This window comes from Pecten maximus, chromosome 10 (genome assembly GCF_902652985.1).
Source record: "Pecten maximus chromosome 10, xPecMax1.1, whole genome shotgun sequence".
Taxonomy (NCBI): Eukaryota; Metazoa; Mollusca; class Bivalvia; order Pectinida; family Pectinidae; genus Pecten; species Pecten maximus.
The window spans coordinates 20,588,895-20,616,860 of NC_047024.1; the positions used below are offsets into that span (position 1 = coordinate 20,588,895).

The window sequence follows — 27,966 nt, forward strand, 5'->3', positions numbered from 1 at the left end:
AGTTTTGAAATATTTCAGTTAATCTGGCCCTTTTTGGTTCAGAATGCAACTTCAATGATATGTATTTTTTTATATTGCAAACAAGTATAAGAAACAATATGTGATACATGTATATACATCCTGTATAGTTGAAATTATCATACGTGCATATACATCCTGTATGCTAGCTCAAATAATGCCAAGTTGATAAAGTACGCAATGAAGTACCCTATTGTCTGAATTATAACTATCAGTCTTTTCAAACCGACATGGGGGGGGGGGGGGGGGGGGGGGGGGACACAGTCAATGTAATTATCCAGTATTAAGCCCAGGTCAACACTTAACTTACTGGTTATGAAATAGCAATTTGTTGGTAACAGTAATCCTACTGAACTGCAATAGGCATGGGTGGGCTTATTGTTTGGATAAATACGGTTAGACAAATAACCAAGTTCAAAATGAGATACCTTCAGAGACAAATGGTACTTCATGATGCTGGTCAATAACAAGTAGTAAATATCTTTTTAAATAAAAAGTTTTTACATAGCTCGGGAAATGCCAGTTTGAAGACCACGATACATGTATGTGTTGTATGTGTAATTATATATAAGTTTTCACAATAAATACTACAATCTTGAATGCTTAAAGGAAGACTTAAAATTACAATTATCTGACCCGTTATCCATTGACTAGATGTTAAATTATAGCTGTTTTACATTTGTAACAAAGTTTGGCCTGAGGTTTGGAACTATACTGCATCGTAAGAGGGCTGATTGATAAGTTGTGAGCCTCGTATTGAAGAAGGTACTCAAAGATGTTCTTTTTAAGTCCTACTATTCTCCGACTATATATAGGGCCATGCACCCAATGACTGGTCTCATTTGGTTAGTTTATATTGACGAGGTAGCACTTTAAAGTAAACAAGACAAGCAGCTTTTGCAAAATGGACAAAATCGGTTCGGGTGAAAGAGTCATATTTGTATATGGCTGCCATTCACGACTGTGGCTTTAAATTTATTGAGCATCTGCCTGATTTACCTGATCTTGCTCCATCAGACTTTCATCTATTTCCAAAAACTGGAAACAGTTATTTCAGGCACCCTAACCCTAACAGTTACCCTAACATACAGTGGATGACTTTCTGAACAGCCAAGAAAAGGAGTTCAATAAAAGTGGCATTGAGGCCTTTAATCACCGCTGGCAAAAGTGTATAGATATTGAAGGGGATTATGTTGAAAAATGAATACAATATGTCCAGCAACATTCAAATCCTTCAATATCAGGCTCACAACTTATCAATCAGCCCTCATACATAAATGCTTTACTGGCATTGAAAAATATATATATCAAAATGAAAGTTACATTTAAAAACAATTCAAATAACTTAACCTGATTGTATGGTCTTACAAGACGAGTTTCAAATTGTAGACATTTATATGTATTATTAAAAGACTAATATTTATTAATCAAATTCATGGGGTGATGGATGAAGTAGCTCTCAAGACAAATTTAATGTAACCTTCATTGTAATTTTTGCAAATTAATCTCCAGACCAACTCCTATACAATTATATCAAAGATCCATTGTTTTCATGGACTATACTTTATAACTTATACAATAAAAAAGAAGTGTACTCATTTTAATCATCTCACGATAAAGTTAAAATGACAATTTTTCTGAATCAGAAACTTTCAGTTTAGGGCACCAGGGCGGTCGCTATTAAATTTTACAGCCCTTAGGATCAGTATATGGTACACACTTTTGTGATTTGTACATGATCTGTCTGGGTTTCCCTAAAACAGTGTATGTAAACACAAATTAAGTAGCCGACAAGCATTATCATTTATTAACAACCAGAAAAAAAAGATACATCTCATATGGCACTTGATATTGGCATGGACAAGTATGTTAAGTAAGATATCAAAATAAAACAAAGTGCATGAACCACAAAGTTAACCTGTTTCACAAAAACAAAATAAAGAAAGAGGAAATATTTAACAGATTATTTACCAACAATAATATAATTTACTTATATCAACAGATTTTATAAATGATCAAACCTCCTTAAATGGAGTCAACTATTAATGCAGATTGATCTTTTATAAAATCTGGTGATAAATAGAATCTTTCACCCCCTTGGGGCGAGACCGGGGAATCTCAACCCGAGGCTTGCCGAGTGTTTGGCAGCTTAATTATCTTACCCAGAGGGTAGAGATTCCCCTGTCTCACCTCCATGGGGGTAAATGATTATTTTTCTCTTACCCTGTTTACCCTCTTATGTATCTAATATTGACGTTACATCAATGCAAGGAAATGTTGACATGACGCGATTGAATTGTCGACGTGACATTATGGTATTGTTGACGTGGCGAAATACAATTGTTGAGAACTTTCAAAGAGCTTGAAAGCTTGTCTTTTCCTAGGGTGAGATAAGAAAATCTCACCACCGTAAAACTGAGGATATCCCTGTCCAGGGTAAGAGGAATATTTATTAATTTAGTTGCTATGCTCTCTTACTGCCAAACTTTAAACATTTATCTATTGTATATTGTACAATCATGTACCTCTATCCAACATCTTCAATTTGTTTTAATGAACAGGGCTTCAACTTTTAGAAATGTGCTCTGATCAATATTGTTTCTATTTGTAAACAAAACAACAAAATAATATCTATAAATATAGGAATGAACACCAAAGAATTGCAATATTCTAATAAAATAATGTTAGATCTATGCTAATATCTAATGGTTATGTTGGTTATATATATTTTGTACTGTAAATTGAGAATCTACCATTAATGTTCATGTAATGTTCAATCTATTAACACAAGTTTAGCAAAATCAATATAATATGAACACAAGTGATAGATTTAACTAAAAAAAGACATGCTTACACATGCATTTACTACTTCCATATATAGCAATGATCATGAAAGACACATTTTATCAAACTGAGACTAAAGAGTGATACCATGCGTAATAAGTATCTGAGATTGACTCATTTGCAGGTTTCATTATACACGTACTGTTTTAATCAAATGTCAATATTGCACAACAAATACTAAACTATACTACTTGTGGAACAAATGTGGTACTATGGTTCTATCTAAACACATAATAAACATATTTTACTGAACACATAACTTGGCAATAAACAGATCTCCAGTCTTAAAAAAAACAAGACGTTTTGTTATTACTAGCATGAATATTTGAATGAACACAACATTTGGTAATGAAAGGATCGAGAGCTGAACACGCTAACTTAGTGACAGACTTCAGGGTTGAACACCAACTTGGTGACAGACTTGAGGGTTGAAAACTAACTTAGTGACAGACTTCAGGGTTGAACACTAACTAAAACTAACTTAGTGACAGACTTCAGGGTTGAACACTAACTTGGTGACAAACTTGAGAGCTGAACACACTAACTTGGTGACAGACTTGAAGGTTGAACACACTAACTTGGTGACAAACTTGAGTTGAACAAACTTTGTGACAGACTTGAGAGTTGAACACACTAACTTGGTGACAGACTTGAGAGTTGAACACAATAACTTTGTGACAGACTTGAGAGTTGAACACACTAACTTGGTGACAGACTTGAGAGTTGAACACAATAACTTGGTGACAGACTTGAGAGTTGAACACAATAACTTGGTGACAGACTTGAGGATGGAACACACTAACTTGGTGACAGACTTGAGAGTTGAACACAATAACTTGGTGACAGACTTGAGAGTTGAACACAATAACTTGGTGACAGACTTGAGAGTTGAACACAATAACTTGGTGACAGACTTGAGGATGGAACACACTAACTTGGTGACAGACTTGAGAGTTGAACACAATAACTTGGTGACAGACTTGAGAGTTGAACACAATAACTTGGTGACAGACTTGAGGATGGAACACACTAACTTGGTGACAGACTTGAGAGTTGAACACAATAACTTGGTGACAGCCTTGAGAGTTGAACACAATAACTTGGTGACAGACTTGAGAGTTGAACACAATAACTTGGTGACAGACTTGAGAGTTGAACACAATAACTTGGTGACAGACTTGAGGATGGAACACACTAACTTGGTGACAGACTTGAGAGTTGAACACAATAACTTGGTGACAGACTTGAGGATGGAACACACTAACTTGGTGACAGACTTGAGAGTTGAACACATTAACTTTGTGACAGATTTTTCCTGTGGTCTGCATATACTAGTATTCATTTCCATACTTTAAAATGTTATTTCTGATAATGAATGACTATAAATGAAGTGATCTTAATGCATAAAGGTGATACAAGGATTGATGTCATGATTTATTCCCTCAAAGGGAATTGGTTGGTTGACAGCAGATGATGTCGGTAAATTAAGGTTGACTTGATAGCTTGTATGATGATTATGTCATGCATTAATCAAGAGACATAATTTCCATTTGGAGTGTTTTGGTAATAAGAAAATATTTTATATCATAAATGTATATATGTACATCCTCAGCTCCCTTTAACACGTTTACATAAAATCTAACAAAATATTTTATCTTCATATATTAATTTTAGGACATTTTAGATTTGTTAATCTACCAATTAGTTTTATTCTATATCTAATAATTAAACAGTGAGTAAAACAATAAGTAACAAAGTGATGACTAATCTCAAATTTTTTCAGTAAGCATATTAACTCCCGATTTTATAATGTTTTGCACTTTCTAAGCCTACTGAAAAGTTATATAGCCATTTTCAATGGGCCAGGGGAGGTCACAAAAGAAAGACAAAATAGGAAAAATTTCAGTATTAAACTAAAGCTGTATACACAGCACAGAGGCATATAACAATGTTTCTGGCAGGAGGGGGTCACTAACTTGACAAGCCACCTACCGTAGAAACATGCCCCTGTGATATCTCTGTAATAATAAAGTTCACCAGAGAAATTCATTTAAAGTAAAAATAGCCCAGGTAAAGTAATGAGATATACTCTACTTTTAATGAAATGTCTTCTACTGAAAAGATCTATTTTTTTTTTAAATATTTGCAAAAGAATGTTTTATCTAATAAACACTATTACTTTACCTTAAAACATACACTATCAATAACTCAAAAAAATACTTATATTCAAGTTATATTTGTAATGAAAACTAATTGTTTCCACCTTCAATAGAATTGAACAACATTTCGTTGTACAGATGAAATACTTCTTTGACATTTAACTGACATTAATTTTCATATTTTAATGAAATTTCATAGTTTATATACAATGTATATTCATTTGTATAAAAACATACTATAGTCAATATTAACTGAACACAAAAGATTATTGGAATGCAAATTGCAAAAACTATTAAAAAGTTATAAAAATAAAACTGCATTACTGATCATTCTCTCTCAACTCATACAAATTGAATAACCCATCATTATGTCTCAACTCGAACAAAATGTAAAACTCTTTCATTATCCCTAAACTTGTACGAAAGGTATCACACTTCATCATCTCTCAACTTGTACAAACTGTAACACCCTTCATCATCTCTCAAATTGTACAAAATGTATTACCCTTCATCATCTCTCAACTTGTACAAAATGTATAATCCTTTATCATCTCTCAACTTGTACAAAATGTATTACCCTTCATCACCTCTCAACTTGTACAAAATGTATAATCCTTTATCATCTCTCAACTTGTACAAAATGTATAATCCTTTATCATCTCAACTTGTACAAACTATTACCCTTCATCATCTCTAAACTTGTACAAACTATATTACCCTTCATCTCCAAACATGTACAAACTGTATTACCCTTCATCAACTCTCAACTTATACATACTGTATTACCCTCCATCATCTCTAAACTTGTACGAAATGTATAATCCTTTATCATCTCTCAACTTGTACAAAATGTATAATCCTTCATCATCTCTCAACTTGTACAAACTGTATTACCCTTCATCACCTCTCAACTTGTACATACTGTATTACTCTTCATCACCTCTAAACTTGTACAAAATATATTACCCTTCATCATCTCTCAAATTGTACAAACTGTATTACCCTTCATCATCTTTCAACTTGTACAAACTGTATTACCCTTCATCATCTCTCAACTTGTACATACTGTATTACCCTTCATCATCTCTCAACTTGTACAAAATGTATAATCCTTTATCATCTCAACTTGTACAAAATATATTACCCTTCATCATCTCTCAACTTGTACAAACTGTATTACCCGTCACCATCTCTAAACTTGTACAAACTGTATTACCCTTCATCATCTCTCAACTTGAACAAACTATTACCCTTCACCATCTCTCAACTTGAACAAACTGTAATACCCTTCATCTTCTCTCAACTTGAACAAACTGTATTACCCTTCACCATCTCTCAACTTGAACAAACTGTAATACCCTTCATCTTCTCTCAACTTGTACAAACTGTATTACCCTTCATCTCTCAACTTATACAAACTGTGATACCCTTCATCTTCTCTCAACTCATACACACTGTATTTGGCCCCATAATCATATTGTCTCATGATTCCAAACTCGCACAAATAGCATTCTGTCATAGTAAAGCACTACAATACATGTCTTTCTCTGTCGTAGGAAACTACACACTTTGCTGAGACTCTTTAAAATACAAAAATAAAATTCACAACAAAAACAACTGAGATTCAAATATTTCTTTTCAACCATATTTCTTTTCAACCAAACAAAATACAAGAATCCACCATATCAAAATGGATGAAGCTTCACATCATGTAAAACTTGCAGTATCTGCTTCAAAAATTTTGATTGCATAGATTTTAACAGGTGCAAAAATGCCTTTACTCAAAGTATTGAGCACAACCATGTTTTGTCAAAAACAGATTCCACTGCAATATCGAAGTGTTAGGATATCTGGCAAACGTTTTGTGTGACAGGCGATCATTAAGGTTCCGGTCACTTGCCAAGGCGTGGAAATTCCTCTGGGAACAGTGCAAGGCGTCGACAGTTTGGGCAAGTCCTCTCCTGGCCGAATACCCACTGCTTGATACACTGGAGAGAATGAGTTAAAAGCTGAACGGAATCTAGTTCTGACAGTATAATAAAAATATATCACAATATTTCAGCTTTCGGTACTGACGTTATTGTTCTATTTTTATACTATTTTACAGTGCCAACAAATTATACAAATCCTATCAAAGGTTTATCAGTGAAAGGAAATGAATGCCAGGTTTCTGTCCCGTAAAAAAAAATATCACCACTCAACAGATTTTAAATCGAACCAGCTGAAATTATGAAATAATTTGTTTGATTGTGTCCAATGGACTCTTTCATAATTTTCAGGAAATATAATTTTGATTATCATATATAAATATCATCAAGATATCGCCAACATATGTGATTTCTGAATAGATAAGCACAATAAAATTATCTGCCACGCTACTTACAGCTGAATGGAAGACATGGCCACACTCGAGAGTCTTGGTCTCCTCCATGAGGAGGGCATCGTGACAGATCACGCAGATCTCTTCCTCATCATCCATCAATGGTACATCTTTGGCAGTCTGTCAAACACACAGAAAATACAGTTAGTAGTGAAAGGCACATTAAATCTACAACCCTGACAGAGCTATCACCTGGAGAGAAGCTACAGGGATAGTCAATCAAGTCTGAATCATTGGTCAGATGTGGATTGATACAGGCCAATCACTCAAAGTCTGATATAGTAAGATCCTTATCATTTTGTCCACTGAGTCTTTTTTCTTCATTTTCTGCAAGTCATATTTATACCAAAATTATTGATAAGACCAGCGAAATTATTGATTAAACCAGCAAAATTATTTATTAGACCAGCAATAAGAATGAATATTTTTCTTTTATGAAATTAAGTCCTATATGTGCATTGAGAATGGACAACCACCAATCATGGCTGTTCTTTCAAAACTAAATAAGTTTATGCATGAACAAACAATGTCTTGTTATGACTGCTGAAGTTGTCCTAAATGTCTATCTAGCATTGTTTCTCTCCCGATATCAATTACATTTTTAAATTAATACAATTCGGTGAATTACAGACCCCCATCGGATGTGAAATCATATTCCAAGAATGCATAGATGATAAATTCATCATAAACAAGCTTATCTAATGAGATACAGCCTCAATTTTTCTCTGATGTTGGTCAAAAGTCAAAATATAGGTCAGTGTGAATATATAAGAGCTTGGACAATATTTTCTTTGATGTAGGTCAAAGGTCAAAATGTAGGTCAGAGTGACCTAATTTTAACACATGACACACAAGTTGTGTAGAAGATAGAGCCCGGACAAGATAATGTACTGAAACACAGAAGGATGTAAGGCAAAAGTTCCTGGTGGTCTTTACTGTTGGACACTCATTGACAGACCAAATTTACCTGGATCACACTCATTGACAAACCAAATTTACCTGAATCACACTCATTGACAAACCAAATTTACCTGGATCACACTCGTTGACACACCAAATTTACCTGGATCACACTCATTGACAGACCAAATTTACCTGGATCACACTCGTTGACACACCAAATTTACCTGGATCACATTCATTGACAAACCAAATTTACCTGGATCACACTCGTTGACAACCCAAATTTACCCGGATCACACTCATTGACAAAACCAAATTTACCTGGATCACACTCATTGACAGACCAAATTTACCTGGATCATACTCATAGACAGACCAAATTTACCTGGATCACACTCATTGACAAACCAAATTTACCTGGATCACACTAATTGACAAACCAAATTTACCTGGATCACACTCATTGACAAACCAAATTTACCTGGATCACACTCATTGACAAACCAAATTTACCTGGATCACACTCATTGACAAACTAAATTTACCTGGATCACACTCATTGACAAACCAAATTTACCTGGATCACACTCATTGATAAACCTAATATACCTGGATCACATTCATTGGCAAACCAAATTTACCTGGATCACACTCATTGACAAACCAAATTTACCTGGATCACACTCATTGACAGACCAAATTTACCTGGATCACACTCATTGACAAACCAAATTTACCTGGAGCACACTCATTGACAAACCAAATTTACCTGGATCACACTCATTGACAAACCCAAATTTACCTGGATCACACTCATTGACAGACCAAATTTACCTGGATCACACTCATTGACAGACCAAATTTACCTGGATCACACTCATTGACAAACCAAATTTACCTGGATCACACTCATTGACAAACCAAATTTACCTGGATCACACTCATTGACAATGGTTTGAAGTTGTACGTCTTCCCTGGTCCAGGCATGGCAGTCATCCCAACAATAGGAAGGGGAGACAACCTTTGACTTTTCTGAGCTGTAGGAGTGGGTGAAGGATGTTTCTGTTAGAGAAGAAATTAGTCTGTGTAAATTTATTGCAAACATATAGAGACTATCATACATACAATTCATCTGCACTACTTTTTAATCTGTACAGCCAACCTTGTTCATCAAGCCATCCTCAATTTCAGTTTAACCAGTTCAGACTAACACCCCAGTCTGTAGATTTCAGTCTATGATGTTTAATACTTGTCAGAAATTAAGTTGACAACTTTGATATTAGACTTTAAAAGAACCTTTAAAAAATAATTGGCAACTTAAACCATTCTTCTGTGAGAAATTGACCTAAATAGGAGTCTAACCAAAGGGTGACAGGGTGAACACTACATAGTCTCTAAACCATGAAGAGATCGGGCATAAAATAGAAATCTCCTCGGCAAAATACAGTCCCCTAGACTTTGATATGGGTCAAAGGTCAAAATGAACCTGAGCAAGGTAAAGTGCAGAGGAACACATACAGATGGACACAACTCAATCCAATGGTCTCCCTTCCCTGTCCCCACCTAGTTTCCAGTTTTTAGGACTAAAAATAGTAGTATAGTTGGGAGAATTAACCGACTTGACGAAAAATGGTAATATAGTTGGGAGAATTAACCGAGTTATCATCCACAAGTATAACATATTGGTTACCTGTTTTGGTTCTGCCTGATAGTAATGTCGTTTAGCCATGAAGACTTGTCGTGACATGTTGATGATCTGTTTCATATTCATTCCACTGAGCCCCTTGGTTTCATTTCTTACTTCTGTGATCAGCTCGATGATACGTTCCCTGATAAAAGACATGTATTTTCACCTCAACTATGAGATACAAATTTAGATTTGTCCAATGAAAGCGTTGTAAGGTGATGGAATTATAGACATCTTACATTCAGCACAAAGATCGGTAGAAATTACAACAGAATTTACTAGGTAACATTTGGCACTCTTTATACAACATAGTTCTGACAGACTCTGTCTGACATGAAAATTAGATCTTTTCCGAGGTAAAACGTGTAACCAAGGCGACAATGGATTATCTGCTCCAATGGACTTGAAAAATTCAGTTATATAATACTACAGGTTAATAATGAAACCTTGGATAGGGGATACAGTTCTTTGTATATATGTGAAGCAGAATATACTTTCACAAGCCAATCCTTTATCAATACACTACAAAATTACAGTCAATCCTCGATGATTCGAACTTCGTTGATTCGAATTTCTCGCTGTATCGAACTTTTTGCTTGGTTCCTGAATTTTCTCACTATATAACACTACTAACGAACCTATGTATGATTCAAATTTTTATAAATCGAAGTTTTCGATGTATCAAACTTTTTTCATGACCCGTTAGCTATGATATTATAGGTAATTGACATCTCATGATTCGAACAAAAAATTTACCTGTACTGACCACTGGACAGGTGTTTGTCGTGTCCCTGCGGCAAGATTTCACACCTCTCCCCCAAATGCCCTGACTGACAATAGGGATAACGATAGCATGTGTTGTCACTCCCGATCATGGGGTTAATTAATAATCAGACCAAATTGATAGCTAAAAGGTGTATTTAGAAGCCATGACATTTAATCACTCCGGTAAAACATTTCGGTATTCGTCTCTTATAATCTCCGCCGCCATTGAAATCAGCGGTGGGTGAGTAAATTTTCTGGAACTGTAAAACAAGCGGACCAATTTTAAACATAAACAATTAGCGATGTCTTCACTCATATTCAAAGTGTCACGTTTCAAACTTATACATAATTGTCCAAGTAAATCGATTATTTGTCATTCAATCATGCATTCTCCAACCGATCGGCATTCCGCATTACGTAAGTGTGCATTGTACTTCTTATGCTTTATCTGTTAAACGCTATATAAATGTTTTGTAACCGATACATACTTTGTTTAATTAACAAAATGCTTAGGTATAATTAATGAAAAGTATTTTTATTTTGTTGTGTTTGAGGTATAAATTAACTAAACTTTTCGATGTGAGCCTGACAGGCGACGATCAACACGAAGACACTGAGGACATGTAACGTTAACAGATATGGTCATTATCAAGAAAACATCGATTTATTGTCAACCATGAATAATTTGAAGTCCCGCTGTTTCAAAGTTTTTCTGTTAGTCCCTTGAACTTCGAAACATCGAAGTTTGACTGTAATATAAACTTGTTTTACATTATCTGAACTACTGATCACAAATACATTGTAATCTTTAAACAGTAGTTTTACATTGTATCAGGAGATCAATAAACATTGGATGCTGTGATGGGCATTGAAACTAAAATTATTAATTAGTGACAATTTTAGCCAAGGAACCCGCTAGTCTTCAAAAACATATTTACTTCTCCCAGGACTCCCTGTCAAGAAACTTATACCAGTCAGACTCAGATCTTTACCGACTTCCAGTATCATCAAGGATACCACCAAACTGCCATGGTTACTTACCTACTGAGTGTAGTGAAGACTTCCGACAACTTGGCTATCAATTTTTCAAAGTTATTACTTTTTGTTCCAGGTGCATCTGAACCAGACTTTCGTCTGGGTCGCTCCGATTCTGATTTCTTCTTCTCCTTTTTCTTTTTACTAACCTGTGATGGATATAGTTGGATAATGTATACAGGTGACTCTCAAGTTAATGTTATGTAATATAAATCACTGACTTCTCAAGCTTTCAAAACCCTAATCCCATTGATAATGTATCCATGGCAACAGCAATTACAATTATTGATTTCAATTTACTACTATTGTAATACATTGTACCTATGAAGTGTAAATGAATTTTCACATATTTCAATTCTTTGAAATGATGATCCAAACGTTCTTTTATGTGGATTACCTGGTGCCAGTCTTCGCCTTCTCCGTCAGAAACACAGTTTAGATCACTAGTTGTCTTTATAGCCTTAGAAGCCAGAGGTATGACTGCCATTCCAGAACTCCCCACCTTATTCATACCTGCCAAATATCGAGACATCAATTTCATCATGTTGTTAGAAGGTAGCTGTTGTTATAATTCTGATGGGAGATCATCTTTTTTGCAGGTATATATTCAGTTTGATTATTATTATTTGTTTACAATTAAGGATATACATTTTTATTTTTGCTATGTAAATAAATTGGGATCAAGAAAAAGCAGATAGCAGATTTTCCTTTTGTGATGGGAGACACATTCTGACAGATCTCAAAATCCAGCCCCAACACTGAAACCAGCCCCAACACTGAAACCAGATTTGAGACATTCTGACAGATCTACAAATTTTCATAACACCAACGAAATTTTGTTAAAAACACCCCTGTATTCATGACAACTAATGTTAACTTGTAAACACTATTATCTGTAGTAACCATGTAATCTTCTCTAGCACATGTGATATGTTAAGACTTTACAACTGACAAGTTGACACCAACAAATCATACATTTAAATTTGCAATATACATAGTATACTTTGATTTCACTTCAAATACTGAAATTTTCTTCACAGCAACATAAAATTCTAAAGAAAATTGGTAATATAAATCATTAAATGACATTAATATTTGTATATTATTATACATCATGCATATACACTCTATATGTAGTGCACTGCCAGACCGGGTGCTCTACCAATTGAGCTACAATAAATATTTGATAGCCATGGCATGCTCTAGAGTTAGAAATAAGCTGATCACCTAAATAGAATATTGGTCATGAAGTACATGAATGTAACAGGCTAACAGCATTGATAAAATGCATTTTCTATAAACTATAAATGGATAATACATGAGTATCACAGGACAAAATGCAATATTTTTCACTGACCAGACAAACTACAGCATTTAGTACCTTTGAGGCGAACAACAACATTGTACCCTCCACAATACCATCCATTGTTTTATCAAAGTATAGTATATAAATATAATTACAACAATTTAATTTTATCAGATAGCCACAAGAACATAACTACATGTCACAATTATAAAACCCACCACGTGTGTAAAAGGGATCAGTCAAAAATAAACTGACTGAGGTCAGTGATGAGACATTTGATGTAGCTAATATCTAAATTCTTGGAAAAAATGAAGAACAATTACTGCAAATCACTTATATTTCATATGGGATTTATTTTCGCATTGATATGCGAAGAGACTAAACAGTGAATTGAGTTCTTTCGTGATTATTTGTACGAAAATAATAACCACACTTTCAGTTACTGATATAGGAGTCTTGCGTATACAGAGTCCATGACTCTGATAGCTTATCATTTGCAAATATATCTGAAGATGATATTATAAGTTCACAAAATAAAGTATTTGCGAAATCTAAGTGATTTACAGTACTCTTTCAAGTATCTCAGAAACAAAACAAAGCTTCTGAAAGCATATATATACATGTACACACCTACTACATAGAATGGTAACAAAGCCTTCTAATTTTGGATCAATCCCCTCTCACTCTCTACCATTATCTTAATAATATAATCAGAAACATTTTAATATTGTCTATTTCTGACTAGTAAGTAGTGAGGCATGCATTAATATCCAGCTACTGGCAATCTAAACAAGTGCAATCAATGATTGTGAAGCTTACCGGCAGCAGCAATCACACCATGCACTAATTTTTTATGCATGTAAAAGTATGTCATTTTGAAATTTTACATCACATAATATCACTCCTAGACCAAATTAGAAGGGTGTGGACTTTCCAAAACTTGCCCCAAAATCTTAAAAGTGGGTTATGCTGCCAAAAAAGTTCAGTCCACAAAATGGTAAAATGCCAAAAAAAATCACATTTTTTTTTGCATGATTTTGTCATAGCATGACTCCTAGACCTTTAATGAATGTATAAACCAAATTAGAAGGTTGTGAGGTGTACTTACCCCAAAAACTTTTAAGTGGGGTTCCCATGGGTTACTTGTAACGGGCGAGCTAAAACTGTTACATACTACATATACACACTGCAAATCCATCACTTTCTATTGTTAAAATTGTTTGTCCCTGTGTCCAGTGGTATTATTGTTTGTCCCCCTGTCCAGTGGTATTATTGTTTGTCCCGGTGTCCAATGGTATTATTGTTTGTCCCCGTGTCCAGTGGTATTATTGTTTGTCCCTGTGTCCAGTGGTATTATTGTTTGCCCTTTTTCCCAATGGTATTATTGTTCGTCCCTGTGTCCAATGGTATTATTGTTTGTCCCTGTGTCCAGTGGTATTATTGTTTGTCCCCGTGTCCAGTGGTATTATTGTTTGTCCCCGTGTCCAGTGGTATTATTGTTTGTCCCCGTGTCCAGTGGTATTATTGTTTGTCCCTGTGTCCAGTCGTATTATTGTTTGCCCTTTTTTCCAATGGTATTATTGTTTGTCCCCGTGTCCAGTGGTATTATTGTTTGTCCCCGTGTCCAGTGGTATTATTGTTTGTCCCCGTGTCCAGTGGTATTATTGTTTGTCCCTGTGTCCAGTCGTATTATTGTTTGCCCTTTTTTCCAATGGTATTATTGTTTGTCCCTGTGTCCAGTGGTATTATTGTTTGTCCCCGTGTCCAGTGGTATTATTGTTTGTCCCCGTGTCCAATGGTATTATTGTTTGTCCCTGTGTCCAATGGTATTATTGTTTGTCCCTGTGTCCAATGGTATTATTGTTTGTCCCTGTGTCCAGTGGTATTATTGTTTGTCCCTGTGTCCAGTGGTATTATTGTTTGTCCCTGTGTCCAATGGTATTATTGTTTGTCCCTGTGTCCAGTGGTATTATTGTTTGCAGCTTTCTGAGTTACTGGGATATGGACTAAAAAAAGTTAAGTCTAAGAAGTGCAACAGACAGACAAGGAGAATGATATGATACATATGCAACTAGCCATCATAAGCAGGAGCATGAGCATCAATAATTAATATTTCTACAATTAAAATGTCTAAAATGCTTTTACTGATCAAATGTACATACTCCCACATGCATTCTACATTTGACATATGTACCTATTTATCCTGTAATAAGCCAAGAGGACCAATTGTGACTAAAAATAGGGGTGGACTTATTGCAAGTCACTTATTAGCATTAATACAGAACTGTTACTGACAAGGTTTATTACCAGGCTTTGGTTACTCCTATAACATAACAGGTCCCTGGTAACCATGTAATCCTCTAATATTGTTGGCTTAGGCCTTGGTTTATTATAGGATAAACATACAAAGTTAATGTTATTCCAGTAAAATATCAACCCAACAGGAAGACATGAGTTTGTCAAACTGACTCGGGGGTTCATCTAGGATTTGAGGAATACTACCATGCTACCATTATGAAGTTTAGGGGAAATGAGTTGAGGGGCCTTTAAACTTACCGGTAAACATTTTACATCTATTCTTTGCTATAATTCTTATATATTTCATCACAACTTAGGGGATTTCCCATTTTATGGGATTTTTGATTTCTTGATGGGGAATTTTTTTTCAAAGGGGAAAACACCATCAGGTGTCAGTCAGGAATATTACCACGTTTTGGTAGTAAAATCAGCCTAGATTAAACTCTGTGACTAAAAGAAGTGATTGAACTCCAACAGTACCATCAAATACATCTTCTACAGGATCAAGAATTTCTTCTTTCTAAAGTCTTCCCATGGGATATATATTGTATTGGAATAGCGTCAGCCTAAATATTAAATATAGATACTGCATACATTGTATATACATGCCTTTCAGATATAGAGCTACAAAGTGAGCTACAAGCTACAAATGTGGTAGTCTTGATACCATGCATATTAGATTTTAGTGCAACTATCTACAAAGCTAGAATATAGTTCAGCATCAATTACCCTCTCCTACATCTTTATCATCGGGTAAGTCAAAGTCATCCAGATAATTGACATCTCCTCTAGACCTGGAAGTCGATTCTCCCCGGGAGCTGTACAAGGATCCAGATTGGCCCGCTGTTCCTGAATCTTCAGGACTCTTGTTCCTGACCAGCACATCATTTGAGGAAGGCTGACTCAAATTGAGCCACTGCTCGACTTTTTGACTGTAATTAACTGTGGATGCATATATTACCTTAGAACTTGGAGAACCGCGATCTATTGTCGGTGTGTCCCACCAATCATCCTTACCTGCTGTTGGCGGAACTGTCGGCTTCTTGGATGGCAAACCAGGAGGCAAATTTGTCTTGGACATTTCGGCCATCCAGGATGTCTTTGTTTTCTCGGCCGGTCGAACTTTTCGGAAGTCATGTTGAAATGGTTTAGGGTTTGGATCAATATCATCTTCCCAGTCTTCCCCACCCACAGACTTAGGTTTGGAACTGACGGTTTCCCTGCTTGTTTTCGTACTTTCTGATACGAGCATCTGGCGATGAGGTATGTTTTTGGATCTGTTATTAGCTAAATTTGAATGTAAGGTATCAAGATCTGAATCCTTGGAAGTGGAATATCTTTGTTTTTCAAATGAATCTTGGTACACAGTTGACACTTTGGGTTCGTGAAGAACAGGTTTTTCAACACGCTTGAAGTTGTCCAACAGTGATTTTGGTTTCTGGGAGATTTTATTTCCAACAGAACTTTTGTGAACCACTGTTCTACCATCCATAGTTTCCTTTTGTTCACCTGGTGAAATATCTTTGGATTCATTTCTGTTTAGCTTTGTCAAATCACTGATGGTTTTCACCAAACTGGTGGTCCCTCCATCCAAGTCCTTCATACTGATTTCTGGAAAATTCTCAAACTTATCGCTCAGTGATTGGTCTGTGTCTGCCAGACTGGCCAATCCTGGAGGCTGACGGGGAATCACAGCACAATTCTCGTCAATCACAGATTTCTGCTTTAACACAACCTCGGTTTGGGGAATGTCACCATTTGACACTTGAGAGCTTGAAGCTGTAGGAAGTCTGGAAGACTCGTCTTTCCTTTGACTATCTGTCCCAAAGTCCAAATTTGGTGTCTGTTGTACAGCATTATTGCTATTTTTGTCTGAAGCTACATCTTTGCTGGCATCTATGTACTTTTGTAAAACCATTGTCTGTTGTATACCAACTGTTTCAAGCCACACAGGATCAGCAGCCAAGTTAGGGTATGCCTGACGTAGTTGCATTATCACTGCCTGGTGCAGTTCTGGGTCGACAGACGGCCTGTCTAGTGTAGCTGCAATTTTAGACGTTTGAGTAGTGCTTGTGACAGCACAAGACATAGCATTTGAGGACGACACAAGTGAATTTCCTCTCCTCTGTTCTTGAACTGCTGTGGAATTCATGTGACCAGGTAGACCTGGCTGTTGTCCATTTAGATTTGACACTTGTCCTGGCACTACTTGGGATACCGTTTGACTTGGTACCACGGAGGTTTTGGTCTGTGCGATTGTTGAAGGAACCACTCCCAGGGGTTGGGGAGTTTGACCAGTTAGAGGTGAATGAAAAAGTGGATTGCCTTGGTAAACTGATGTGGAAACCCTAGGAGGCTGAGGTAGTAGCGGTGTTCTCATGTTTGCTATCACAGGGAAGGAGGGCACTGTGGCCTGACCAGGGAGAACCTGAGTATAGGGAAGTATGCTTGGCTGGACTTGGCGGTACGGAGGTAGGCTTGGCTGAGACTGACGGACCGGGAGGTAGGGGGCTACATTTGGCTGGACTGGATGTCCCTGAGGGTAAAGCACCACTGCCTGTTGTCCTGGAATGATTCTGGGTGTGGCCAATAGGGGAGGTCTGGTCATCATTGGAGTTAGCTGGGCTGATGCCAAACGCTGTGTGTTGACTGGAATAGGGTTTGTCATGATACTTCCAGAATTTGAAGCATTACAAACAGACACTGGAACATATGATGCAGGAACAGGATAGGGTACACTAGACACTGTGGTTGGTCCATTTGATGTGGTTATGTTGCTGCTTTGTTCCTTACTGACAACTGAGGATCCACTCCAAAATGTGGTAATGTTGTTGTTTTGTGTCTCCGTTGCTAGTACACTTGAGGATAAAGTAGAGGTATTGTTTACTGTTGACATAACAGATGCTGATCTACAGGCGAGCTTGGAAAGTTTATCATTCTCTGTTACAGAGTCACTTGTTGAGAAGGCAGTTCTAGCAGTAGCACTGAAATCACTTGTCACACGAGATTCACATGATGCCTCTCTCGAGTCTATTGAAAATGACACTGGAGAATCATTAACGATCTGTTTCACTGAGCCATTTTTCACACCGTCAGAAACTGGATCACCTCCACGTGTTGTAGTATTATCAAATAGATCTGTTTGTTTATTCTGTGGGGCTTTGGAAAGTTCAGGAAGTGAAATATCATCAATATCATCCATGTCCAGCACAAGTTCCTCATCAGTTTTCAGATAGGTGACATCAGTGACATCTTTTGTAACCTGAAAATTCAAGAACAAACTAAATTATACACTCAATACTGAGCGAGTGTTGGATGTTAAAGCGACTATATATCTGTAGATTTCATATTCATTAAACAGCGATATCCTCACATAAATAGTGAAATAGGGTTTCGATATATGTAGCAATGCCTGAGTCTATACCATAACAAGCCGTGCCTTATAGCGTGGCATTATCCCCTGCTATCAGCGGTTGGTATGAAACCAAATATGATATATAAATTATATCAACCTTATAGTAAGAGTTTATATAAAAAAAACTTGAATGGATAGAAGTTTTAAAACACTGTTAGTTGATTTTGTTCAGAAAGCTACATGGAGAAGCCCAATGGAGTCACACTGAGCTCTGCTTACAAGCAATAACATATGCATTCTTGTAGGACCTACCAAATTGTAATGTTATTGTTTTGATTGATTTAAGCAATTTACAAAACACAGTTGCAGACACTTTTAATTTCTTTTAATTGTAATTATGGGAGTCTTAATTTTATTATATATATTTTTTATAACATGTAAATACTTTCAAGCCAAATATTCATATTTTTTATAACATGTAAATACTTCTCAAACAACTGAGCACAAAAATACATTAGATTAAATTAATATGCACTTATAAATACATTTAATATCAAAGCTTAAAACAAATATCATTAAAAGAAAGATAAAAGTTTCATCAATATTCCTTAATAAAATTTCCAATAGGAAACCATTACAGAATTGTAGGAACAATCCTGAACTAATATTTCCCCCTTCAATCCAATATTAAATTGTTTTATATAATAATAAAAATTTTGAAGCTAAGGAATGTCCTTAATGAAACCAGGGCCAGCTTTTTAACTTAAGAAAGATTCAATATACTGGGGGGAATTCTTTCCAAGTCAGAGCTGTAATGAATATTGCTCACCTCTACAGATGTGTCCTGCCCCAGTTTTCTATTTGTCACACTGTCCTCTGTAAGTGTAACATCTTCTATACCGTTACTGGAAGGATCACTTCCAAAACGTTTGGCTGATGTAAAATTGTTAGTCTGAGATGATTTTATCTGGAACGCTGAAATGGGTTTTGGATGATTGCTATTATCATCTTTGTTGCTCGTCTTTGGTGGACGGCTTGTTCCCAAGTCCCGGAGTGACCTCTCCTCTTCTGGAGTATAGGCATCCCAGAATGAACGCTTTGTACCTGCATTCTTAGTTGATTTCTGTTTTAACTGAAATATAAATCACGTTTCCTTTCAATACATAATTACCTTGTTAATCTTTGTTAACGATGCTATTTCTTTGACAAAGCGTAATTACGATCTGACAATTGAAAGCCTGTATAAGAGGCCAAGTTTAAGAAAGGCAGGGTTTGCACTGGGCATTTCATAAATGGAGTCCTTTTCAGATAAAATGGGGTCCCTGCGAATAATTTGAATGGAGCTTCCAGAAAATCAAAGTACTGGAAGTACTGTAAACGAACATTATTGTTTAATGCAAAATCAGTAATCTTCTAAGTTTTAAGTTGATACATTTACTGATATCGGTTTAGGAATTAATTGCAAATAATTTGAAATGTTTGCAGCTGTTCTGATTTGATTGTACATGTGCATGTTTCTGTAAGGTCCTAATTGAAATTGGAAGTTTGTTGATCTATCTTGGATCGATGAAAATAAAATATGTCTTCTTTCTTTCGGGAAGGCATCATCAGTTATAATATAGCCAGGACTCTGTGACCTTATTGATGCCAACTTCTAATATGCACTAAATTTAGGCTAGTTCCATCGTTAGTTTGGCATACATAGTTGTATTTCAACTTAATATGATGAAACACACATAAAGAATTACTGAAAACCAAAACCGGAGCTGCTAATCAAGGCCCGAATTAAGAATGTATCCTATTGAAACTGTACTCAAGCATTTATGGTACTTCAAAAAAAAAAAAAAACTGACTCCTTTTGTTCAGGAATAATTTGATGTTAATAAATCTGTATATGAGAAGATAAACTTCTGGTATAATTACAGTATTGTAAACAATGTGATAAAGAATAACAACCAGATAAAGACTATCTTCATCAAATAATTCAGCAAACAGGAAAAGAAAACTTCAAGATTCATTTTCAACTTCAAACCTGATCACAAAGATTACAGTCCATTCGATGGGATGACACATTCCCTATTTATTGTCCTTTTCCAATGTTGATCATCCAATCATACTGAACCACACAATTCAGCAATGTAATTGCACAAATCACACCTTTATGTGGAGAGAATATTTTTGGGGGTGTTATAATATTCCATAACTGTATGCAAATTGTGAAGCATTCCATATCTATAACTATATATATACAGTACGTGTATATATTTACACATATCAAATTGGAATGACACAGGAGATTTGCAAGTTTAATCATCAGTCATGGGAGGTTTATGTAAAATGTTATATTTATCGGGGTAATTAGTAATTTTGAGAATATATTTATGAAGCTCTATTCTGTACATTCTACCAGTGCTTAGAGAATGGACACAATTATATGCTCTCCAATGTCAAAATTAATCATATGTAAAATATTAGGGGTTTATTCGCCATTCTAGGCCTGATTGCCGTCATAGTAAAATTACCAAAATTGACTTGAAATCAATATTTTTAAGAGAATGATCTATGACTTGAATATTTCATAAAAATAATGTAATACATCGTTTATTCACTTCATTCAGATCTTCAGACACCACATAATTTGTGAAGTCATATATAGAAATATATGAACTATTTTGTTATTGATTTATAGTTCACACAAGTAAGCACTAGATGTAGGCAGTAAGTATATGTACCGTTATCTACTGGCATGACTTTGAGTACAGTAAACTACACTCGCTTTGTGGATATTGACAGGATAACATATATTTACATACTAATTCAATTTTAGAATTGTAACTGAAATCTTGTAACAGCATGGCACAAATAGTCATCTGAACATTTGTTGTATTTTCAGTTTATCAATTCATTGATTACTCCGTGTTTGAAGTATGGTGTAGTGAGAATTTCAAGTCTTGATCATGACTTGATGAAAATTTTAAATTAACAAATTATTAAAATGAATTTGTTTGAAAAATAACACAAGTTCCACAGCAATATCATATAGAGAATCAATTACAATATATCAAAAGTTATAAAACTACAAATAATAATTAACGGCTGAATATCAAATTAAGTGAATATCACAAGTATTTTTGCATTTGTTTTTAGATAATCCGGATTTCCGTTTTCCGGCTTAAAAAAAAAACGAGAAGTATTTTAATTGCCGTTATAGTTGAATTACCAAAATGGACCTGAAATCAGTATTTTTAAAAAAAGAATGATCTATGACTTGAATATTTCATAAAAATAGTTTTATACATCGTTTATTCACTTCATTCAGATCTTCAGACACCGCATAATTTGTGAAGTCATACATGTATATAGAAATATATGAACCATTTTTGTTATTGATTTATAGTTCACACAAGTAAGCACTAGATGTAAGCAGTACGTATATGTACCGCTATCTACCGGCATGACGGAGTACAGTAGACTACACTCGCTTTGTGGATATTGACAGTATAACATATATTTACATACTACATTGTAATTCAATTTTAGAATTATAACTGAAATCTTGTAACAGCATGGCACAAATAGTCATCTGAACATATGTTGTATATTGAAAAATTATTTAGGTAAATATATATTAACTCATTTGCTTGACTTTTAGAATTGTAACTGAAATCTTGTAACAGCATGGCACAAATAGTCATCTGAACATGTGTTGTATATTGAAAAATTATTTAGGTAAATATTAACTCATTTGCTTGACTTCAATTTTCAATTTATCAATTCATTGATTACTGTGTTTGAAGTATGGTGTAGCGAGAATTTCAAGTCTTGATCATGACTTGATGAACGTTCTAAATTAACAAATTATCAAAATGAATTTGTTTGAAAAATAACACAAGTTCCACAGCTATATTATATAGAGAATCGATCACACTATTTCAGAAGTTATAAAACTACAAATAACAATTAATGGCTGAATATCAAATTAAAGTGAATATCACAAGTCTTTTTGCATTTGTTTTTAGATAATCCGGATTTCCGTTTTCCGTCTTTGAAAAAAAAAAATACGTAGGCGTATTGCATAGTAAACGTAGCCATATGTACATATGTAACAGCTGATTTCAATCAGATTGACTTAACATGAACTTAACACCGTCTCAGTAGTTCGTCACAATCGAAAATTTGATCGTGAATTCGGTATTTTGCAAATTCTTTCAAAATACTTCCAGGTAAAGGACAAAAATGCATATGGTCTCTATACACACACCAAAGATTAATAGATCCTATATTGGGTCCAATCTCTCGTAAAAATATCGATTTGGGTCCACTATCGGCCATTTCGGTAATTCAACTCTAACGACAATCGGGCCGCGATTCGCAAATGAAAAATTAATCTAAAATTCGTAAACCTCTAATATTTTACATATGATACAATTAGGCATTGAAAAACATATATGTGGGTCAATTCTCTGAAAATAATGCCAATCTATATTATAATTAAGCCCCATTTTTCTTCGTTTCGGTATTTCCAAGTCTGCTTCACCTGTGGTCCGTTTCAGTAAATATTCTCGACTTTGCCGAAATAAAAACAAGCTATATAATTGTTCATTTTAAACATGACAACTGCCGACCACACGTATCTAAAAATGTTATTGTTGATATCATCTGAATATTGCCGTAGTTATCTGTCACTTCGATTGTAAACCCATATTGCCAAAGTCATGGAAGAATCGACCAATCAAATTGGTTTAACGTTTGATTTCCGTAATCTTGCAGTTACCTCCCTTACAACAGTAAATACGTTCCAAGTATCGCCTACAACAACCAATCCCGTGCACATGGCAACAAGATATTATCATTTGCATTTGATTTATTGGTCGTTTTCGTCAAAGGAAAATGGAATATGGAAATCGATGACAATGTTAACGCTATGACCAGTCACCCTGACCACAAATGCCACCTAGTATCTACCTTTCTCGCGAACATGTACAGTAACTTATAGTATGATACAATGTATCGTCTCGTATGCCGTTATTGATATATTTTTTTCTCTAAATTATAAAAATACTCATCTAGTTGATAATGATGTAACATTCTAGAATATATATATTACACATTTAAGTAAATCGCGGACATATTTGCAGACCTATGCTATAATGTCAGCCGTTTTGGAATGAACACGGAAGAGCAAAACTTTCTAAACATCCGGAGACGAATGCGCCTGCGCAATATTTGTTTACATGAATATATTGACCTGGAGTTATTCGCAAAGTTCAGGTTCATTTAGTCTTCACATTTCGCTAGAGTTATGTATTTCTCAAATCGTATGCATCTTGAAAACATCTACTGAATACATTTCAACATTTTCGGTAATACTACTACATAAAACGAAGATGTTTTTGCCAGTAAATTATTTGAAGCGTAAGGCAATGGGGGCAGCCATATTTCATTGAAACAGACAGTAGATGGCGTATTGGTGAATGTGGCTACCAAATATGGTCATATTTCTCAGTCCAGTTCTTGATGGCAATAACCGAACATTAATGTTCGTTTAAAAATGGGGTCCTTTCAATTTTCTATGCTTCAAAAGGCTATTGGGATGGCTTCAATGGGAACCCTGAGAAAGGCAAAATTTATTTTTCTTGCAGTTAAAAATTTCTTTGATTGCTAGAAATGTACTCCTGCGATACGTACAACTTTGTTGACGGTTATCATATTCTGGCCGCCTATTGGTATTGAAACAGTGAACTGAGGAACAGACTTAAACACATTCCCAGCAGCAAGATGTGCATCATAGCTCATCACTTGATTCTGAAATGAATAAGCAACATAACATCATTTGTTTTGCATATAAAAACACTTGACATGGCTTTATACATCTACTAGAATTGTTATGAAGAATAACATAGTACACAATGATTTATATCTTAATAATTTTGTGAAAATGTTTTCCAACACATTTGATATATCATGTTGGACAGGTCAGTCAACATTCATTGAGTTGAAATCTTGTCCACATTTTGCGTTAACATATGAAATATAATACCAAAACTGACAGGGTTAATATAACAATACCTGTATGATGTTGAGTTCAATTTTCAGACTTGTTAACCGGTCGTCAACAATATTATCAAGAGGCTCTCCTCTCCTGCAATTGATAAAAACTGTACAATAATAACTGGTAGCCCTAGCTAGGAAAAGATAAAATTTTCAATTGCATTATCATCAGTTCTACATGTACTTTTGTATATGGTGTACACTATTTATAGACGAGGACAGACACATATTGATAGTGGATACATTGTACACATAATTTGTCGTCAGATCCTTTAGTTTGTCTAGTTCCAAAACAAGTTTTCGCAACAAAACACTCATTTTATGTTATCAGAAGAGATGGCAGCATGCTGCAATAAACTTGACTGAAGAAATATCTAGGAGAAGGGAGCATCTGAAGGTTATAAAACTATAACATATCAGGGTTCATCTTGGACCCAAAAATCATGGACCATTTTGTCAAGATTTCAGAAATCGTATGGGCCAAAACAGAAAATTGAAGAAGTTTGTGAGTTTTGTTGGGCCATTTTGGAAAATATGGGGCAAATGGCCCCCTCCAGAGTTATCCCTGCATATAATAGATGAACATGCCACAGCAAGATGAAATTGCATAATTAGAAATTGCTATTTCTTGTATAAATTTGCATTTAAATTTATACATATTCAGGTAAAAAACCTTCCTTACATATTCTGAAACAACTCTTTGTTCCTTTCCAGCTGGTGAATCTGTTGCTTTAGCTCCAAAACACAAACATCTCCACGCAGATGCAGCAGCTCTCGCTGAAAAGGTAATAGATAAAATAAATCAAGACAATCACATCAATTTGTGCAACAGGAAATGTCATCTATTGATAGAACATGTAGGGAGTTTCCTTAAAAAGTGTTACTGTATATCATAAAAATTTTAATTGTAGATTCAAGGGTACATGTTTTTATCACTATATTTGATTATTTCTCCCAATATGACAGCAACATTTCATACATTCCATAAATATTAATTTATAGACCTATTAAACTGTTCTATATATTATATATTTTACTGAATACCCAACACTTAAACTTTATGCAAGGATTTTGATACACAATCAATGAATGTTTATATGTGATGTTTCAATGACTAGCACGGTATGTACATATACACTGTCACCTTCATCAGACATAACCAATGAATGTTTAGATATGTGATGTTTCAATGACTAGTACTGTATGTACATTGTCATCTTCATCAGGCTCTATCTTATACTATCTGATTTCGCTACCAGGTAATCTGTGATGTATCAATGACTAGTACTGTATGTACACTGTCACCTTTATCAGGCTCTTATACTATCTGATTTCGTTACCGGGTAATCTGAAACTTAAAATGTGAGAATGGAAACTGACTTGTGTAGCTATCAGGTTCTCCAGGTAGTCTGGAACAGGTTCTGTCATCGATTCCTTGTCCGCTGTACAAGCATCAAGAGAATGTGGTTTGACTAACACCCCAATCGACCTCTTGTCCAGGGACTCTGTCAGTGTACCTTGATCACAGAACGTGGTCTCTTCATCCACAAAGTACTCATTTCCCTCAGAGAAACAGGAATCCATGGTATTCACACAAACTTCGCGAGTGTCACAACTGACGGTCTCCGAGACCTGATCCACTTGTTTCACCCTGCGAGTGTTACTAGCTACCTCCCTGTGTTCCTTCTTTTCAGTCTGACACAGTCACCTCTCTCATAATCGTCACCTTTTGTTTCACAGACCGTGGAAGGGTCTGCACATTGAGAGGTTGAAACACAGGTGCATCAGGTCTCATAGAACTCACAGTCTTGTTTTTCAGATGTTTGCGTGGTCTGAATTCTGGTGTGATCGGATTTAACTGTGATCCACTCCCACTGTCACTGTAATCACTAGACTGTTCAGTACTTTCGGAGTCCTGATGATATGCCTTAACTTTCTCAACATTACTGTTGCAGTAATTTGAATTCTCATCCAAGCAACTGCTGTGTTTTACATTCCATGCCATGGCCCAGGCACTGGAGGAAGACGACGCTAAAGACAGTTCTGAAACTTGTTCAACTGGCCCATCCTTTGAATCATCTGCATCAATTTGATGCTTGATTGTTGTGTTTGATACCTGATCCTCATGACTGACCCTTGTGTCATCGGCTTCATCCTGGCATTTCAATTTTCGGTGATTTTCTTTTACACAGTTAGGCTTTTCATAATCAGTCTCTTTACAACTACAGTTGTTGATATTTTCTTCATCCATTTCATTAACCGCTGGCCTACATTCTCCTGGTAAGTTGCACTGCTTTGTAACAGCTTCACATGCTTTTCTGATAATTGATTTTACATATTCTTCAACTAGACTATCAAATGTATCCCCATTCCCGTGATCAAACTCCTCTGTATTCCTGTGATTAATCTCCTCTAGATCTGTATCAGCAATTTTCTTCGTCATAGTTTCACACTGCTCTGTTTCAATAACTGGGAATTCAGAATTTTGCATTGCATCATCTTTTTTCTTGGTTTGGGGCGATTTAGACATCAGAGCTTCCAATACATAATTTCTGAAAATTCCAATCTCTCCATCTGAACCATCCTGATTGTGAGCAGTGTTAAAGCTGTCACATTCATCTATGCTGTTAGCACAACTTCCACTGGACCATGAATTACGAGGAATCTCAATTAATTTACTTTTCTCTTCTGTTTCTTGCTCCGTCCCTTCACTATACAAAACACAACCATTGTATTCCTCCGGACTGATAAAAAAGGGATTGGATATATCTTCAGAAGAGTTCAGGTTTTTTCCTTGGTCGTAATCTGGTATGAACTGCTGATGAACTGTTGTGCATTCAGAGGTCACTTCAGTTATAGAAGATGTAGCAGCATCCTCCTCACTTTCATTACTCTCTTCAGGTTCAATATGTGTCATTTGGAATAACATTTCAGGTTTTTTTTCTCCATTCACTTCAGTTGAATCCTTATGTAAGGAATACAGCTGGTGGTTCACAGTTTTATTCTGCTTCTCTGCAGTGGCGAGCCTCTCTGCCTTGGTACAAATTTCAATGCCATACAATGACGCTTTGGCCTTGAAAACATCTTCTGCTGCTGTGGATGGTACCGGCATGCCTTGACCAGAATCTGTAAGATGGATATTGACAACCTTTAATATGAAATCAT

The 27,966-nt window shown here is 35.5% G+C and overlaps 2 protein-coding genes across 3 annotated transcripts in view; both read right to left on the reverse strand.

Annotated features, from left to right (window-relative positions):
* Positions 1-50: 50 nt before the first annotated feature.
* On the reverse strand, positions 51-26,482 carry LOC117336223. 2 transcript variants are annotated; one of them, XM_033896682.1, is made up of 12 exons: positions 26,182-26,482; positions 25,484-25,578; positions 24,820-24,892; positions 24,439-24,555; positions 19,580-19,882; positions 16,413-18,657; positions 12,189-12,304; positions 11,798-11,940; positions 9,995-10,133; positions 9,235-9,366; positions 7,405-7,521; positions 51-7,009 (listed from the first exon to the last, which is right to left on the reverse strand). In XM_033896682.1, the coding sequence occupies exons 1-12, from the start codon at positions 26,383-26,385 to the stop codon at positions 6,914-6,916; spliced, it is 3,780 nt and encodes a 1,259-aa protein (XP_033752573.1). In that variant the 5' UTR covers positions 26,386-26,482; the 3' UTR covers positions 51-6,913. The 2 variants fall into 2 exon arrangements, with proteins under 2 accessions (XP_033752573.1, XP_033752572.1); XM_033896681.1 differs by having other exon boundaries at positions 16,125-18,657.
* The window catches only part of LOC117336224, a 34,642-nt gene continuing 33,071 nt past the window's right edge, over positions 26,396-27,966 (reverse strand). The window contains exon 5 of the mRNA XM_033896683.1: positions 26,396-27,927. Within this exon, the coding sequence (XP_033752574.1) occupies positions 26,492-27,927 (1,436 nt within the window). The 3' untranslated portion in view covers positions 26,396-26,491. The remainder of the gene's footprint in view (positions 27,928-27,966) is intronic.